The sequence below is a fragment of the Oncorhynchus masou genome, chromosome 13 (assembly GCF_036934945.1).
Source record: "Oncorhynchus masou masou isolate Uvic2021 chromosome 13, UVic_Omas_1.1, whole genome shotgun sequence".
NCBI classification, from domain to species: domain Eukaryota; kingdom Metazoa; phylum Chordata; class Actinopteri; order Salmoniformes; family Salmonidae; genus Oncorhynchus; species Oncorhynchus masou.
Genome location: NC_088224.1, coordinates 89791656 through 89812277, shown reverse-complemented (window position 1 = coordinate 89812277; position 20622 = coordinate 89791656). Strand labels below are relative to the sequence as shown.

The following is a 20622-nucleotide window of genomic DNA, read 5'->3' as shown; positions in this document are numbered from 1 at the left end:
TGTGTACTCTTGTTGATCCCGGTGGACGCTCTTGTGGAATTCTGTTTTTTGTTCTTGTTTATTTATTTTTGAGTATCTTTTGAGGCTTTTTATGCTATACCTACCACCTTGTGGATTTACCTTTTTGTCTTGGAGGATTACCTTGTGGATTACCTTGTTCTTGTGGAATTCCTTTTGAGCTGTGGAGTTACATGTTTTCCTGAAGGACTTCACTTTTCACTTTATTAAATACACCGTCTCAAGTACTGCTGTGTCTGCCTCATCTTCTGGGTTCTGCTGACTATTCGTGGCTCAGTTGGTTAAGTGACTGTTTCTCACTCCGGAGACCCGGGTTCGTAACCGGGTCCTGACAATCTCTTTCCAACTTTATCATTTTTGTGTCTTTACCTCTATCTTCTTTACCCCTTTACCTCTTTATCCACGAGGCTACATGGGGCGGCAGGAAGCCTAGTGGTTAGAGTGTTGGTGTTACGCTCGTCGTTGGATAATAAATGATCTGACCAAGATGCAGCGTGGTAGGCGTACATTCTCTCTTTATTTGAAAACGTAACACCGGGAAAAAAACTATGAAACCAAACCGAACGTAAAGCTAGTCTTGCATATAGCAACAAACAAAGACAAGATCCCACAAATCCAAAAAGGAAACTGACAATTTATATCTGATTCCCAATCAAAGACAACAATAGAAAGCTGCCTCCGATTGGGAATCAAACACACCATCATAGAAACAGAAAACGTAGATTGCCCACGTAAATCACACGCTGATTTAACCAAATAGAGAAATTAAAAGGCTCTCTAAGGTCAGGGCGTGACAGTTGGACTAGTAACCGAAAGGTTGCAAGATCGAATCCCCGAGCTGACAAGGAGAAAATCTGTTGTTCTGCACCTGAACAAGGCAGTTAACCCCCTGTTCCCCTGTTGGCCGTCATTGTAAACAAGAACTTGTTTTTAACTGACTTGACTAGTTATATAAAGGTAAAATAATTATCTTTATTTCATTCTCCTCTTTATCTTTTTACCCCCAAACACACACACACACACACACACACACACACACACACACACACACACACACACACACACACACACACACACACACACACACACACACACACACACACACACACACACACCACACATGCTCAGACACACACTCTTCCCTTCTCTCTCTATCTCTCTCTCTCTCTCTCCCTCTCCTCTCTCTCCTCTCCTCTCCGTCTCTCTCCCTCTCTTCCCTCCCTCTCCGTCTCTCTCTCTCTCTCTCTCTCTCTGTGAACTGGTCTAGACCCTCCCTGTCTCATCCCTCTTGGCTCTCAGCCCAGAATGTTGCTGCAACAATCACCCGATCTGATTGGTTCTCACCCAGGTCAAAGTCTGTTTCAATGAGTGAGGGAGGGGGAGCATTTTGATTTTCACACAGACTCCATCTCTTCTCTCTCTTACCTCTCTGTCTATTTCTCGATCTCCCTGTCTCTCCCACCCCCCTTCTTAATTTAACAACATTTGCTGCGTGGTGCATTGTAAGCGATATGGTCTTAGATTTGACCTTCCAGTCGAGAGACTGGCAGTTGGTGTTAGGGCCTATGGTGAGTTTGTGTGTGTGTGTGTGTGTGCGTGCGTGTGTGTGTGCATTGATATGTATCAGTACGTATTAGTGTGTTTGTTTCCATTTGACTCTGTTAAATGCTGACTGCCTCTCCTCTCCTCTTTTCTCTTCTCCTCTCCTCTCTTCTCTTCTCTTCTCCTCTCCTCTCCTCTCCTCTCCATCTCCTCCCCTGTCCTGTCCTCTCCTCTCTTCTCCTCTCCTCTCCATAGACAGAAGTGCCTTGTCTGAAGCCTGTAGCTGTGTGGACCTTCTAGACCACACTTAGAACCCAAGGACTGCCATCCCTGCCAGCTGAACCTTCTGATCCCTGGTCCCTGGTGGTGCCCCCATCCTACCCATAATCATTTCCTGCCACGTCTACCACCTCTCTGGAACTGCCTCGGCTCCCTTGTAGCCTGACTGTGACAACACATAGGATTTTCTTCCTTCTGTGTGGGTGAGAGGGGACTGTCCTCCCGCTGTCCCTCCCTCCACTCCGCCCCCTGCTACCTGCTCTCTCGGCACAACATGGGCCAACCCGATCAATAATGTGTTTCGCCATCCATCTTGCCTGACAGTTCAGCTGAGGAAAGTGAGAGAGAGAGGAGTACAGAAGTTGGAACCGCCTGTACAAAGCAAGATTTCGTCAGTGCCACCAGCCCAGTGTCAGGCACTGGAGGAATCTCATCAGCCCCAATAACAGGTTCTTAGGATGGGCAATAGATCCTAGCAGAGGTCCTGGCTCACATCCAAAAACCGGCCTTGGATAGAAAACACCTTCTGATTGGCTTGTTTCATTTTGATATCTCTCAGTGACATTAGAAACAAACTTTCATCACACATTCCGAGACATCACATTCTGCCTGCATATCCGTTGCTCTTAATCGGCAACTTCTGCCTGGTTCAAAATGGCGGTAAACCTGACACCTATTCGGGACACAAAATGGCTGACTCTGGAGGTGTGTCGTGAGTTCCAAAGAGGGACGTGCTCGCGACCGGACAGCGAGTGTAAGTTTGCCCACCCTGCCAAGAGCTGTCAGGTGGAGAATGGACGAGTCATCGCCTGCTTCGACTCCCTCAAGGTGAGTCCTCACCTGATTATGGATCTCTGAAGGTCCCACTCTGGCTTTAGGGTGAATTGTCCTTGGAGTCCACGCTCTCTCTGGTGTTGGAACATACCTTTCATGCAACGTATTACCTGAATGTTTCAATCACTGTCAGCTTGTTCTTGAGGCAGGACACAAATGAAGAGGAAGGTGCATGTGATGTGGATACAGATGAAGGATGAAGGAAAAGCCGTATGTGTCAGGAGGTTTGGAGCTCCTGCAAGAGGAAGCTGTCTAGAAGGAGAGATATCACTATAGAGGTTCATATAGACTTGGCTGGTCTAGAAGGAGAGATATCATTATAGAGGTTCATATAGACTTGGCTGGTCTAGAAGGAGAGATATCATTATAGAGGTTCATATAGACTTGGCTGGTCTAGAAGGAGTGATATCACTATAGAGGTTCATATAGACTTGGCTGGTCTAGAAGGAGAGATATCATTATAGAGGTTCATATAGACTTGGCTGGTCTGTAAGGAGAGATATCATTATAGAGGTTCATATAGACTTGGCTGGTCTAGAAGGAGAGATATCATTATAGAGGTTCATATAGACTTGGCTGGTCTAGAAGGAGAGATATCATTATAGAGGTTCATATAGACTTGGCTGGTCTAGAAGGAGTGATATCACTATAGAGGTTCATATAGACTTGGCTGGTCTGTAAGGAGAGATATCATTATAGAGGTTCATATAGACTTGGCTGGTCTAGAAGGAGAGATATCATTATAGAGGTTCATATAGACTTGGCTGGTCTAGAAGGAGAGATATCATTATAGAGGTTCATATAGACTTGGCTGGTCTAGAAGGAGTGATATCACTATAGAGGTTCATATAGACTTGGCTGGTCTAGAAGGAGAGATATCACTATAGAGGTTCATATAGACTTGGCTGGTCTAGAAGGAGAGATATCACTATAGAGGTTCATATAGACTTGGCTGGTCTAGAAGGAGAGATATCATTATAGAGGTTCATATAGACTTGGCTGGTCTGTAAGGAGAGATATCATTATAGAGGTTCATATAGACTTGGCTGGTCTAGAAGGAGTGATATCACTATAGAGGTTCATATAGACTTGGCTGGTCTAGAAGGAGAGATATCACTATAGAGGTTCATATAGACTTGGCTGGTCTAGAAGGAGAGATATCACTATAGAGGTTCATATAGACTTGGCTGGTCTAGAAGGAGAGATATCATTATAGAGGTTCATATAGACTTGGCTGGTCTAGAAGGAGAGATATCACTATAGAGGTTCATATAGACTTGGCTGGTCTGTAAGGAGAGATATCATTATAGAGGTTCATATAGACTTGGCTGGTCTGTAAGGAGTGATATCACTATAGAGGTTCATATAGACTTGGCTGGTCTGTAAGGAGTGATATCACTATAGAGGTTCATATAGACTTGGCTGGTCTAGAAGGAGTGATATCATTATAGAGGTTCATATAGACTTGGCTGGTCTAGAAGGAGAGATATCACTATAGAGGTTCATATAGACTTGGCTGGTCTAGAAGGAGAGATATCACTATAGAGGTTCATATAGACTTGGCTGGTCTGTAAGGAGAGATATCATTATAGAGGTTCATATAGACTTGGCTGGTCTGTAAGGAGTGATATCACTATAGAGGTTCATATAGACTTGGCTGGTCTGTAAGGAGAGATATCACTATAGAGGTTCATATAGACTTGGCTGGTCTAGAAGGAGAGATATCACTATAGAGGTTCATATAGACTTGGCTGGTCTAGAAGGAGTGATATCACTATAGAGGTTCATATAGACTTGGCTGGTCTGTAAGGAGAGATATCACTATAGAGGTTCATATAGACTTGGCTGGTCTGTAAGGAGAGATATCACTATAGAGGTTCATATAGACTTGGCTGGTCTAGAAGGAGTGATATCACTATAGAGGTTCATATAGACTTGGCTGGTCTGTAAGGAGAGATATCACTATAGATCAAATCAAATCAAATTTATTTATATAGCCCTTCGTACATCAGCTGATATCTCAAAGTGCTGTACAGAAACCCAGCCTAAAACCCCAAACAGCAAGCAATGCAGGTGTAGAAGCACGGTGGCTAGGAAAAACTCCCTAGAAAAGCCAAAACCTAGGAAGAAACCTAGAGAGGAACCAGGCTATGTGGGGTGGCCAGTCCTCTTCTGGCTGTGCCGGGTAGAGATTATAACAGAACATGGCCAAGATGTTCAAATGTTCATAAATGACCAGCATGGTCGAATAATAATAAGGCAGAACAGTTGAAACTAATCAAAAGGAGGTTCATATAGACTTGGCTGGTCTGTAAGGAGAGATATCATTATAGAGGTTCATATAGACTTGGCTGGTCTGTAAGGAGAGATATCACTATAGAGGTTCATATAGACTTGGCTGGTCTAGAAGGAGAGATATCATTATAGAGGTTCATATAGACTTGGCTGGTCTAGAAGGAGAGATATCATTATAGAGGTTCATATAGACTTGGCTGGTCTGTAAGGAGAGATATCACTATAGAGGTTCATATAGACTTGGCTGGTCTAGAAGGAGAGATATCATTATAGAGGTTCATATAGACTTGGCTGGTCTGTAAGGAGAGATATCATTATAGAGGTTCATATAGACTTGGCTGGTCTAGAAGGAGAGATATCATTATAGAGGTTCATATAGACTTGGCTGGTCTAGAAGGAGAGATATCATTATAGAGGTTCATATAGACTTGGCTGGTCTAGAAGGAGAGATATCATTATAGAGGTTCATATAGACTTGGCTGGTCTAGAAGGAGAGATATCACTATAGAGGTTCATATAGACTTGGCTGGTCTAGAAGGAGAGATATCATTATAGAGGTTCATATAGACTTGGCTGGTCTGTAAGGAGTGATATCACTATAGAGGTTCATATAGACTTGGCTGGTCTGTAAGGAGAGATATCACTATAGAGGTTCATATAGACTTGGCTGGTCTGTAAGGAGTGATATCACTATAGAGGTTCATATAGACTTGGCTGGTCTGTAAGGAGAGATATCACTATAGAGGTTCATATAGACTTGGCTGGTCTAGAAGGAGAGATATCACTATAGAGGTTCATATAGACTTGGCTGGTCTAGAAGGAGTGATATCACTATAGAGGTTCATATAGACTTGGCTGGTCTGTAAGGAGAGATATCACTATAGAGGTTCATATAGACTTGGCTGGTCTGTAAGGAGAGATATCACTATAGAGGTTCATATAGACTTGGCTGGTCTAGAAGGAGTGATATCACTATAGAGGTTCATATAGACTTGGCTGGTCTGTAAGGAGAGATATCACTATAGAGGTTCATATAGACTTGGCTGGTCTGTAAGGAGAGATATCATTATAGAGGTTCATATAGACTTGGCTGGTCTGTAAGGAGAGATATCACTATAGAGGTTCATATAGACTTGGCTGGTCTAGAAGGAGAGATATCATTATAGAGGTTCATATAGACTTGGCTGGTCTAGAAGGAGAGATATCATTATAGAGGTTCATATAGACTTGGCTGGTCTGTAAGGAGAGATATCACTATAGAGGTTCATATAGACTTGGCTGGTCTAGAAGGAGAGATATCATTATAGAGGTTCATATAGACTTGGCTGGTCTGTAAGGAGAGATATCATTATGGAGGTTCATATAGACTTGGCTGGTCTAGAAGGAGAGATATCATTATAGAGGTTCATATAGACTTGGCTGGTCTAGAAGGAGAGATATCATTATAGAGGTTCATATAGACTTGGCTGGTCTAGAAGGAGAGATATCATTATAGAGGTTCATATAGACTTGGCTGGTCTAGAAGGAGAGATATCACTATAGAGGTTCATATAGACTTGGCTGGTCTAATAGGAGAGATATCATTATAGAGGTTCATATAGACTTGGCTGGTCTGTAAGGAGTGATATCACTATAGAGGTTCATATAGACTTGGCTGGTCTAGAAGGAGAGATATCACTATAGAGGTTCATATAGACTTGGCTGGTCTAGAAGGAGAGATATCATTATAGAGGTTCATATAGACTTGGCTGGTCTGTAAGGAGAGATATCATTATAGAGGTTCATATAGACTTGGCTGGTCTGTAAGGAGTGATATCACTATAGAGGTTCATATAGACTTGGCTGGTCTGTAAGGAGTGATATCATTTTAGAGGTTCATATAGACTTGGCTGGTCTGTAAGGAGTGATATCACTTTAGAGGTTCATATAGACTTGGCTGGTCTGTAAGGAGTGATATCACTTTAGAGGTTCATATAGACTTGGCTGGTCTAGAAGGAGAGATATAACTATAGAGGTTCATATAGACTTGGCTGGTCTTTAAGGGGTGTGTGTGTGTGTGTGTGTGTGTGGACGTGTTTAACTATTGTTGTGGGGACCAGAAGTCCGCACAAGAATAATAAGCAAACAAACATTTAACAACTGGGGACATTTTGTTGGTCCCCACAAGGTCAAATGCTATTTCTAGGGGGTTTAGGGTTAAGGTTAGAATTAGTGTTAGGTTAGAATTAGGTTAGGGTTAGGAGCTAGGGTTAGTTTTAGGTTGGGTTAAGGTTAGGTTTTGGGTTAAGGTCAGGTTTAGGGTTAGGGTTAGGGGTTATGGAAAATAGGATTTTCAATGGGACTGAATTGTGTGCCACCACAAGGTTAGCTGTACAAGACTGTGTGTGTGTGTGTGTGTGTGTGTGTGTGTGTGTGTGTGTGTGTGTGTGTGTGTGTGTGTGTGTGTGTGTGTGTGTGTGTGTGTGTGTGTGTGTGTGTGTGTGTGTGTGCATTGGTAATGGGTAGCATACAATGTGTTATTTTGGGGTCACACACTCATAGTGGGGTCTCATTCAGCCCACAGGGCTCTCTGTAATTCACTGTCTATTTCTGATCTGGCACAGACACACACTCCCACTAAACCGAGAGAAAGAGAGAGCGTAAGAGAGACAGACAGACAGACAGACAGACAGACAGGCAGGCAGGCAGGCAGGCAGGCAGACAGGCAGGCAGGCAGGCAGGCAGGCAGGCAGACACACCTTTGTGTCAATAGACGTTTTATGTAGGACAGTGGGAGAAAGAGGGATATTCAGAGACACAACATTACTGTAAAGGTATACAGACACTCAGAAAACCACACTGTGAATACTAGTGATGTATATACACACTCATAAAGTCATACATTCAATGATTAACACTGTCACACACACAAAAAGACATGCTCGTAAATCATTTTCCAGGGGACAGTGAGAGACTGGGTCAGCTGGGGATGCCTCCAAGCTGGGCTTCACATTACCTGGAAGCCCCTCTTAATAATGACACACACAGACACACAGACACACACACATACACGCACACACAGAGACACAGACACACGCACAAGACCGGGCTCTGTTCTCTGTTTCCTATCAGATTGGCTGGCCAGTGTGTTATTCAGGGAAATAGTTGTAGCAGAGTAGTCTAGATGTCAGATCGAGGCCAAGGCCAAAGCAGTCTGGTGTTAGGAAAGGTAACACTGAGACGGTGTGTGTGTGTGTGTCTATGTGTCTGTGTGTGTGTGTCTATGTGTGTGTGTGTGTGTGTCTGTGTGTGTGTGTGTGTCTATGTGTGCGTGTGTGTCTATGTGTGTGTCTGTGTGTGTGTGTGTGTGTGTGTGTGTGTGTGTGTGTGTGTGTGTGTGTGTGTGTGTGTGTGTGTGTGTGTGTGTGTGTGTGTTTGTGTGTGCCAAAGCCAAGCAGGGTCAGAGCTATGCATTTCCAGTAAGTGTACAAACCAGAATACACACACATGCACGTACACATAAATGCACATACACACACACACACACACACACACATAAACATACACACTCACGTATGTACATACATTCATACATACACATCCAAACCTATGCCGTCTTCTCCCAAAGCCAAGTCTGTTGTATGCCCCCGTCTCATGTCCTTTTGACACAGCGATATATTTCCTTGGATGAATTCAGAAGTTAGAGGGACAGAGAGAGAGGGGGTGGAGTTACAATAGTGAAACATGTGTAGTAAGATCTATTTCCTGTTTACACTATGCTGCTTCACTTAGCATTGGATGCAAGGCTGAGGAGGGTACAGACGGGCTGAGAGAGATGAAGGGAAGTGGGTACAGACGGGCTGAGAGAGATGAAGGGAAGTGGGTACAGACGGGCTGAGAGAGATGAAGGGAAGTGGGTACAGACGGGCTGAGGGAGATGAAGGGAAGTGGGTACAGACGGGCTGAGGGAGATGAAGGGAAGTGGGTACAGATGGGCTGAGAGAGAGGAAGGGAAGTGGGTACAGACGGGCTGTGAGAGAAGAAGGGAAGTGGGTACAGATGGGTTGTGAGAGATGAAGGGAAGTGGGTACAGATGGGCTGTGAGAGAAGAAGGGAAGTGGGTACAGACGGGCTGAGAGAGATGAAGGGAAGTGGGTACAGACGGGCTGAGAGAGATGAAGGGAAGTGGGTACAGACGGGCTGAGAGAGAAGAAGGGAAGTGGGTACAGACGGGCTGAGAGAGAGGAAGGGAAGTGGGTACAGACGGGCTGAGAGAGAGGAAGGGAAGTGGGTACAGATGGGCTGAGAGAGATGAAGGGAAGTGGGTACAGATGGGCTGAGAGAGATGAAGGGAAGTGGGTACAGATGGGCTGTGAGAGAGGAAGGGAAGTGGGTACAGATGGGCTGAGAGAGATGAAGGGAAGTGGGTACAGATGGGCTGAGAGAGATGAAGGGAAGTGGGTACAGATGGGCTGTGAGAGAGGAAGGGAAGTGGGTACAGATGGGCTGAGAGAGATGAAGGGAAGTGGGTACAGATGGGCTGAGAGAGATGAAGGGAAGTGGGTACAGATGGGCTGTGAGAGAGGAAGGGAAGTGGGTACAGATGGGCTGAGAGAGATGAAGGGAAGTGGGTACAGATGGGCTGTGAGAGATGAAGGGAAGTGGGTACAGATGGGCTGTGAGAGAAGAAGGGAAGTGGGTACAGATGGGCTGTGAGAGATGAAGGGAAGTGGGTACAGATGGGCTGTGAGAGAAGAAGGGAAGTGGGTACAGACGGGCTGAGAGAGATGAAGGGAAGTGGGTACAGACGGGCTGAGAGAGAAGAAGGGAAGTGGGTACAGATGGGCTGAGAGAGATGAAGGGAAGTGGGTACAGATGGGCTGTGAGAGAAGAAGGGAAGTGGGTACAGACGGGCTGAGAGAGAAGAAGGGAAGTGGGTACAGACGGGCTGAGAGAGAAGAAGGGAAGTGGGTACAGACGGGCTGAGAGAGAGGAAGGGAAGTGGGTACAGACAGGCTGAGAGAGAAGAAGGGAAGTGGGTACAGACGGGCTGAGAGAGAGGAAGGGAAGTGGGTACAGACGGGCTGAGAGAGAAGAAGGGAAGTGGGTACAGACGGGCTGAGAGAGAGGAGGGAAGTGGGTACCGACGGGCTGAGAGAGATGAAGGGAAGTGGGTACAGACGGGCGAGAGAGAAGAAGGGAAGTGGGTACCGACGGGCTGAGAGAGAGGAGGGAAGTGGGTACACGGCGTTACACTCCTGGACGATTTGTCTTCTCAGTGAATTTGGATTTTAACAAATGCTCCCTCCCTCCTGCTTTCCCTACCTCTACCCTTGTCTATCCATCTTTACCTCTACCCCTGTCTATCCACCTCTACACCTGTCTATTAATTTCTACCCCTGTCTATCCATCACCACCTCCACACCTGTCTATCCATCTCCACCTCTAACCCTGTCTATCCATCTCTACCCCTGTCTATCCATCACCACCTCTACCCCGGTCTATCCATTACCACCTCTACCCCTGTCTATCCATCTCAACCTCTACCCCTGTCTTTCCACCTCTACCCTGTCTATCCATTTCTACCCCTGTCTATCCATCACCACCTCTACCCCTGTCTATCCATCTCAACCTCTACCCCTTTCTTTCCAACTCTACCCTGTCTATCCATTTCTACCCCTGTCTATCCATCACCACCTCTACCCTGTCTATCCATTTCTACCCCTGTCTATCCATCACCACCTCTACCCCTGTCTATCCACCTCTACCCTGTCTATCCATTTCTACCCCTGTCTATCCATCACCACCTCTACCCTGTCTATCCATTTCTACCCCTGTCTATCCATCACCACCTCTACCCCTGTCTATCCATTTCTACCCCTGTCTATCCATCACCACCTCTACCCCTGTCTATCCACCTCTACCCTGTCTATCCATCTCAACCTCTACCCTGTCTATCCACCTATACCCTGTCTATCCATTTCTACCCCTGTCTATCCATCACCACCTCTACCCCTGTCTATCCATCGCAACCTCTACCTCTGTCTATCCACCTCTACCCTGTCTATCCATCACCACCTCTACCCCTGTCTATCCATCTCAACCTCTAAACTGTCTATCCACCTCTACCCTGTCTATCCATTTCTACCCCTGTCTATCCATCACCACCTCTACCCTGTCTATCCATCTCCACCTCTACCCCTGTCTATCCATCTCCACCTCTACCCCTGTCTATCCATCACCACCTCTACACCTGTCTATCCATCTCCACCTCTACCCCTGTCTATCCATCTCTACCCCTGTCTATCCATCACCACCTCTACCCCTGTCTATCCATCTCTACCCCTGTCTATCCATCTCAACCTCTACCCTGTCTATCCACCTCTACCCTGTCTATCCATCTCAACCTCTACCCTGTCTATCCACCTCTACCCTGTCTATCCATCACCACCTCTACCCCTGTCTATCCATCTCTACCCCTGTCTATCCATCTTAACCTCTACCCTGTCTATCCATCTCTACCCCTGTCTATCCATCACTACCTCCACCCCTGTCTATCCATCACCACCTCTACCCCTGTCTATCAATCTCTACCCCTGTCTATCCATCTCAACCTCTACCCTGTCTATCCATCTCTACCCCTGTCTATCCATCACTACTTCCACCCCTGTCTATCCATCTCCACCTCTACCCCTGTCTATCCATCTCTACCCCTGTCTATCCATCACCACCTCTACCCCTGTCTATCCATCTCTACCCATGTCTATCCATCTCTACCCCTGTCTATCCATCACCACCTCTACCCCTGTCTATCCATCTCTACCCCTGTCTATCCATCTCAACCTCTACCCTGTCTATCCACCTCTACCCTGTCTATCCATCACTACCTCCACCCCTGTCTATCCATCACCACCTCTACCCCTGTCTATCCATCTCCACCTCTACCCCTGTCTATCCATCACCACCTCTACCCTGTCTATCCATCACCACCTCTACCCTGTCTATCCATCTCCACCTCTACCCCTGTCTATCCATCTCCACCTCTACTCCTGTCTATCCATCACCACCTCTACACCTGTCTATCCATCACCACCTCTACCCTGTCTATCCATCACCAACTCTACCCCTGTCTATCCATCTCCACCTCTACCCCTGTCTATCCATCACCACCTCTACCCTGTCTATCCATCACCACCTCTACCCTGTCTATCCATCTCCACCTCTACCCCTGTCTATCCATCACCACCTCTACCCTGTCTATCCATCTCCACCTCTACCCCTGTCTATCCATCTCCACCTCTACCCCTGTCTATCCATCTCCACCTCTACCCCTGTCTATCCATCTCCACCTCTACACCTGTCTATCCATCTCCACCTCTACCCCTGTCTATCCATCTCCACCTCTACCCCTGTCTATCCATCACCACCTCTACACCTGTCTATCCATCTCCACCTCTACCCCTGTCTATCCATCTCCACCTCTACCCCTGTCTATCCATCTCCACCTCTACCCCTGTCTATCCATCTCCACCTCTACCCCTGTCTATCCATCTCCACCTCTACACCTGTCTATCCATCTCCACCTCTACGCCTGTCTATCCATCTCCACCTCTACACCTGTCTATCCATCTCCACCCCTGTCTATCCATATCCACCTCTACCCCTGTCTATCCATCTCCACCTCTACACCTGTCTATCCATCTCCACCTCTACCCCTGTCTATCCATCTCAACATCTACCACTGTCTATCCACCTCTACACTGTCTATCCATCACTACCTCCACCCCTGTCTATACATCACCACCTCTACCCCTGTCTATCCATCTCAACCTCTACCCTGTCTATCCACCTCTACCCTGTCTATCCATTTCTACCCCTGTCTATCCATCACCACCTCTACCCCTGTCTATCCATCTCAACCTCTACCCCTGTCTACCCACCTCTACCCTGTCTATCCATTTCTACCTCTGTCTATCCATCTTAACCTCTACCCTATCTATCCATCTCTACCCCTGTCTATCCATCTCCACCTCTACCCATGTCTATCCATCTCAACCTCTACCCCTGTCTATCCATCACCACCTCTACACCTGTCTATCCATCTCCACCTCTACCCCTATCTCTCTACCTCTACCCCTGTCTATCCATCTCTACCCCTGTCTATCCATCTCCACCTCTACCCATGTCTATCCATCTCAACCTCTACCCTGTCTATCCATCACTACCTCCACCCCTGTCTATCCATCACCACCTCTACCCCTGTCTATCCATCTCAACCTCTACCCTGTCTATCCATCACTACCTCCACCCCTGTCTATCCATCACCACCTCTACCCCTATCTCTCTACCTCTACCCCTGTCTATCCATCTCTACCCCTGTCTATCCATATCTACCCCTGTCTATCCATCTCTATCTCTACCCCTGTCTATCCATCTCTACCTCCTACCCCTGTCTATCCATCTCTACCCCTGTCTATCCATCTTTACCTCCTACCCCTGTCTATCCATCTCTACCCCTGTCTATCCATCTCTACCTCCTACCCCTGTCTATCCATCTCTACCCTGTCTATCCATCTTTACCTCCTACCCCTGTCTATCCATCTCTACCCCTGTCTATCCATCTCTACCTCCTACCCCTGTCTATCCATCTCTACCCCTGTCTATCCATCTTTACCTCCTACCCCTGTCTATCCATCTCTACCCCTGTCTATCCATCTCTACCTCCTACCCCTGTCTATCCATCTCTACCCCTGTCTATCCATCACCACCTCCTACCCCTGTCTATCCATCTCTACCCCTGTCTATCCATCTCTACCTCCTACCCCTGTCTATCCATCTCTACCCCTGTCTATCCATCTCTACCCCTGTCTATCCATCTCTACCTCCTACCCCTGTCTATCCATCTCTACCCCTGTCTATCCATCTCTACCCCTGTCTATCCATCTTTACCTCCTACCCCTGTCTATCCATCTCTACCCCTGTCTATCCATCTCTACCTCCTACCCCTGTCTATCCATCTCTACCCCTGTCTATCCATCTCTACCCCTGTCTATCCATCTTTACCTCCTACCCCTGTCTATCCATCTCTACCCCTGTCTATCCATCTCTACCTCCTACCCCTGTCTATCCATCTCTACCCCTGTCTATCCATCTCTACATCCTACCCCTGTCTATCCATCTCTACCCCTGTCTATCCATCTCTACCCCTGTCTATCCATCTCTACCCCTGTCTATCCATCTCTACCCCTGTCTATCCATCTCTACCCCTGTCTATCCATCTCTACCCCTGTCTATCCATCTCTACCCCTGTCTATCCATCTCTACCTCCTACCCCTGTCTATCCATCTCTACCCCTGTCTATCCATCTCTACCCCTGTCTATCCATCTCTACCCCTGTCTATCCATCTCTACCCCTGTCTATCCATCTCTACCCCTGTCTATCCATCTCTACCCCTGTCTATCCATCTTTACCTGTGAATTCAAATTCTAAATATGTGTATTTGTGCGTTTGTTCATTGTTTGTGTGTGTGTGTGTGTGTGTGTGTGTGTGTGTGTGTGTGTGTGTGTGTGTGTGTGTGTGTGTGTGTGTGTGTGTGTGTGTGTGTGTGTGTGTGTGTGTGTGTGTGTGTGTGTGTGTTTGCGTGTTTCTGTGTGTGTGTGTTTTTTGGGTCGTGCTTGGTGTTGGCTCACACTCTAAGACTACCGCCTGCAGCTTGTTACCATTACAAGATGGAAATTGAAACTGGCTCTTATGAAGTAAATTAATACATATCTGGTAGGATTCTGAAATACAATTAACAATGTAACCTATTCAATTAACATTGTCACCTATTCAATCAACGTTAAAACCTTGTCAATTAACATTGTAACCTATTCAATTAACATTGTAACCTATTCAATTAACATTGTCACCTATTCAATTAACGTTGTAACCTATTCAATTAACATTGTAACCTGTTCAATTAATATGGTAACCTATTCAATTAACATTGTAACCTATTCAATTAACAATGTAACCTATTCAATTAACATTGTAACCTATTCAATTAACAATGTAACCTATTCAATTAACAATGTAACCTATTCAATTAACGTTAAAACCTTGTCAATTAACATTGTAACCTATTCAATTAACATTGTAACCTATTCAATTAACATTGTACCTATTCAATTAACAATGTAACCTGTTCAATTAACAATGTAACCTATTCAATTAACGTTAAAACCTTGTCAATTAACATTGTAACCTATTCAATTAACAGTGTAACCTATTCAATTAACGTTGTAACCTTGTCAATTAACATTGTAACCTATTCAATTAACATTGTAACCTATTCAATTAACAGTGTAACCTATTCAATTAACATTGTAACCTATTCAATTAACAATGTAACCTATTAAATTAACTTTAAAACCTTGTCAATTAACATTGTAACATATTCAATTAACATTGTAACCTTGTCAATTAACATTGTAACCTATTCAATTAACATTGTAACCTATTCAATTAACATTGTAACCTATTCAATTAACATTGTAACCTATTCAATTAACATTGTAACCTATTCAATTAACATTGTAACCTATTCAATTAACGTTGTCACCTATTCAATTAACATTGTCACCTATTCAATTAACATTGTCACCTATTCAATTAACGTTTTAACCTATTCAATTAACATTGTCACCTATTCAATTAACATTGTCACCGATTCAATTAACGTTGTAACCTATTCAATTAACATTGTAACCTACTCAATTAACATTGTAACCTGTTCAATTAATATAGTAACCTATTCAATTAACATTGTAACCTATTCAATTAATATAGTAACCTATTCAATTAACAGTGTAACCTATTCAATTAATATAGTAACCTATTCAATTAACTTTGTAACCTATTCTATTAATATAGTAACCTATTCAATTAACATTCTAACCTCTTCAATTAATTTAATATAGTAACCTATTCAATTAAAATTTTCACCTATTTATTTAATGTTGTCACCTATTCAATTAAGGTTGCCACCTATTCAATTAACGTTGTCACCTATTCAATTAACGTTGTCACCTATTCAATTAACATTGTCACCAATTCAATTAACATTGTAACCTATTCAATTAATTTAATATAGTAACCTATTCAATTAAAATTGTCACCTATTCAATTAAGGTTGCCACCTATTCAATTAACGTTGTCACCTATTCAATTAACGTTGTCACCTATTCAATTAACGTTGTCACCTATTCAATTAACGTTGTCACCTATTCAATTAACGTTGTCCCCTATTCAATTAACGTTGACACCAATTCAACTAACATTGTAACCTATTCAATTAACATAGTAACCTATTCAATTAACATTGTCACCTATTCACCTGTCGTTGTCACCTATTCAATTAACGTTTTCACCTATTCAACTAACGTTGTCACCTATTCAACTAACGTTGTCACCTATTCAATTAACGTTGTCACCTATTCAATTAACGATGTCACCTATTCAATTAACATTGTCACCTATTCAATTAACATTGTTACCTATTCAATTAACATTGTAACCTATTCAATTAATATAGTAACCTATTCAATTAACATTGTAACCTATTCAATTAACGTTGTCACCTATTCACCTACCCTTTTATGAGAAGCACGTGTGTTTGATTCTACAGCTATCTAGAGGCTTCTCCCACAAGAGCTAGAGGCTTCTCCCACAAGAGCTAGAGGCTTCTCCCACAAGAGCTAGAGGCTTCTCCCCCAAGAGCTAGAGGCTTCTCCTACAAGAGCTAGAGGCTTCTCCCACAAGAGCTAGAGGCTACTGACCTAGAATAACACCCCCTGTACTGACCTAGAATAACACACCCTGTACTGACCCAGAATAACACACGGTACTGACCCAGAATAACACACACAGTACTGACCCAGAATAACACACGCGGTTCTGACTGTCACGTAGAGTAGGCCAGAAGGCTCTACTGGAAAACCTAACCACTTTCACGTAGAGTAGGCCAGAAGGCTATACTGGAAAACCTAACCACTTTCACGTAGAGTAGGCCAGAAGGCTCTACTGGAACACCTAACCTCTATCACGTAGAGGAGGCCAGAAGGCTCTACTGGAACACCTAACCTCTATCACGTAGAGGGGGCCAGAAGGCTCTACTGGAACACCTAACCTCTATCACGTAGAGGAGGCCAGAAGGCTCTACTGGAACACCTAACCTCTATCACGTAGAGGGGGCCAGAAGGCTCTACTGGAACACCTAACCTCTATCACGTAGAGGAGGCCAGAAGGCTATACTGGAACACCTAACCTCTATCACGTAGAGGGGGCCAGAAGGCTCTACTGGAACACCTAACCTCTATCACGTAGAGGGGGCCAGAAGGCTCTACTGGAACACCTAACCTCTATCACGTAGAGGAGGCCAGAAGGCTCTACTGGAACACCTAACCTCTATCACGTAGAGGAGGCCAGAAGGCTCTACTGGAACACCTAACCTCTATCACATAGAGGAGGCCAGAAGGCTCTACTGGAACACCTAACCTCTATCACGTAGAGGAGGCCAGAAGGCTCTACTGGAACACCTAACCTCTATCACGTAGAGGAGGCCAGAAGGCTCTACTGGAACACCTAACCTCTATCACGTAGAGGGGGCCAGAAGGCTCTACTGGAACACCTAACCTCTATCACGTAGAGGGGGCCAGAAGGCTCTACTGGAACACCTAACCTCTATCACGTAGAGGGGGCCAGAAGGCTCTACTGGAACACCTAACCTCTATCACGTAGAGGAGGCCAGAAGGCTCTACTGGAACACCTAACCTCTATCACGTAGAGGAGGCCAGAAGGCTCTACTGGAACACCTAACCTCTATCACGTAGAGGGGGCCAGAAGGCTCTACTGGAACACCTAACCTCTATCACGTAGAGGGGGCCAGAAGGCTCTACTGGAAAACCTAACCTCTATGAAAATGAAAAGATGGCGGAGCCGCTAATGTTCTTCTGTGCTTCAGGGTGTTTATTTACATAGTGATTCCAGAACAAAAACACCAGTGCTGCCCCATTCACAGCTCAATCCAAAATGGCCTCTCCCATGAACTGAAAGAGAGGCTCCTTTTGTAGGGCTAGCCCCTCCCCTCAGAACAGTTAACACCAAATAAATAAGCAATTAACTCATCAAACCTACATTTTCAATTTAACTTAACATACTAAAGTATATACATTGAAACATGTTTTTTAAACAATATCACAACATAACATTTACAAAATTACATAACTACTGACAGTGTCTTTCAATATGCCAATTTTCATTAATGAGCCATTTGGGACAGGCACTACAAAGTCAGCCAAATTCCCTTAGCTCGGGTCCTCATCCAGCATACCCGGAAGCCACAGAGAGAGAGAGAGAGGAACAGAACAAACAAACAAAGCGCTCATCCATAACATTGATAAGTAAAATACATATTACTTGTATTAAATATGAACATTGACATAAGTGTGAAATGAATGTACTAAGACAGAGAAGTTAACTTGTGTGTCGACCCACATTGTTACCTTACCTGATAATGGAGCAGGGAGGAGTGATGAATGTGTGTGTGCGTTAAAGAACCAAACGCTGCCAGTGACACACTTCTACGTCACACTGACACAGAATAACACACACAGTACTGACACAGAATAACACATACAGAACTGACACAGAATAACACACACAGTACTGACCTCGAATAACACACACAGTACTGACACAGAATAACACACACAGTACTGACACAGAATAACACACACGGTACTGATAGAGAATAACACACACGGTACTGATAGAGAATAACACAAACAGTACTGACCTAGAATAACACACACGGTACTGACCTAGAATAACACAAACAGTACTGACCTAGAATAACACACACGGTACTGACCTAGAATAACACACACGGTACTGACCTAGAATAACACAAACAGTACTGACCTAGAATAACACACACAGTACTGACCTCGAATAACACACACGGTACTGACCTAGAATAACACATACGGTACTGATACAGAATAATACACATTCACATGCAGTCTTGAATGTGTGTCTGTGTCTGTGTGGGCACTGTCAAAAGTAATTACCTAACTCATTAAAGGAGTTTGAGTAGTGGTTCCTCAAACATCTCCAACTACCTGTAGAACTCAGATCATATATGTGCCACTAACTCAGATGATCTATATCGCTTAGTATTTTGGAGTAATTTAAACAAATACTAGGTTTCTGTGTAAATATATGTAACGCTTGTCGTCTGGGGAAGGAGAGGAGGACCAAGGTGCAGCGTGGTACGTGTTCATATTTTAAATATTTTAATGAACACTGAAAACAAAACAATAAACAGTCAACGAAAAGTCCTGTAAGGTGCAACACTAAACAGGAAATAACCACCCACAAAACACAATGGAAAAACAGGCTACCTAAATATGGTTCTCAATCAGGGACAACGATTGACAGCTGCCTCTGATTGAGAACCATACCAGGCCAAACACAGAAATAGAGAATCATAGACAAACTAACGTAGACAACCCACCCAACTCACGCCCTGATCACACTAAAACAAAAGACAAAACAAAGGAACTAAGGTCAGAACGTGACAATATAACTTCATTTGTCTCACTTCTGCTAATATAAAGTTATTGAATATTTACAAGTTATGATTAATTAATATTTTATAGTCAATCTAACACGTATTAAATAAGTTATTCTTACTTGATTACATTATGTTTCACGTCTTTACTTAAAAAAATAAATTTGTAGTCAGACATTGATATTTGAGTAAAAAACACTTGATTTATCTGTGTTGTGCTGATATAGAATTGTCAAATTTTAATAGTGACACGAGGAACTAGCTTAAGAGGATTGTGGGTAATTCAACATGTTTTGACTGTATAATGTAGTATTCATGTTGGAATAAAATGTATTGATGAACGGATATCAAAACCGTTGAACAAACAGACTGTCAGTAATGAAACGAGCCCATGCTTACCTACTAAAGAGGGTTCAAATGACAAAACAGACTGTCAGTAATGAAACGAGCCCATGCTTACCTACTAAAGAGGGTTCAAATGACAAAACAGACTGCTTCAAATGACAAAACTACTGTCAAGAAACGGTTCAAAAGAGGGTTCAAATGACAAAACAGACTGTCAGTAATGAAACGAGCCCATGCTTACCTACTGAAGAGAGGGTTCAAATGCTTACCTACTAAAGAGGGTTCAAATGACAAAACAGACTGTCAGTAATGAAACGAGCCCATGCTTACCTACTAAAGAGGGTTCAAATGACAAAACAGACTGTCAGTAATGAAACGAGCCCATGCTAAAGAGGGTTCAAATGACAAAACAATGGCAAACCATAAGGCACGTCTAGGGGGGTTTACGGTGACCACCGCCACAGCCTTGGACACAACCACAAGAAAATGACTAATCACAACTGTTCACACGTCACAAACAAAAGTAGAAGGGACCCTACATTTATTTAGGTTCATTATAGTACATGTTTATGTTCATGTCACTTAAATCGTTATAGTTCAGAATAATGAATTGCAATTTAGTGTCAAAAGTTCATGAAACAGTTAATTATTTAGAAACGGATTTAGAAACAGACCATATTTGTGCTGATGTCACTGTTTGAACGCTGATCTACTG

General features: G+C 44.0%; 1 protein-coding gene across 1 annotated transcript in view; it reads left to right on the top strand.

The window, feature by feature from the left end:
• Nucleotides 1-1819: 1819 nt before the first annotated feature.
• The window catches only part of LOC135553195 (muscleblind-like protein 1), a 115568-nt gene continuing 96765 nt past the window's right edge, over nucleotides 1820-20622 (top strand). The window contains exon 1 of the mRNA XM_064985364.1: nucleotides 1820-2667. Coding sequence (XP_064841436.1) covers nucleotides 2494-2667 — 174 coding nt within the window. The 5' untranslated portion in view covers nucleotides 1820-2493. The remainder of the gene's footprint in view (nucleotides 2668-20622) is intronic.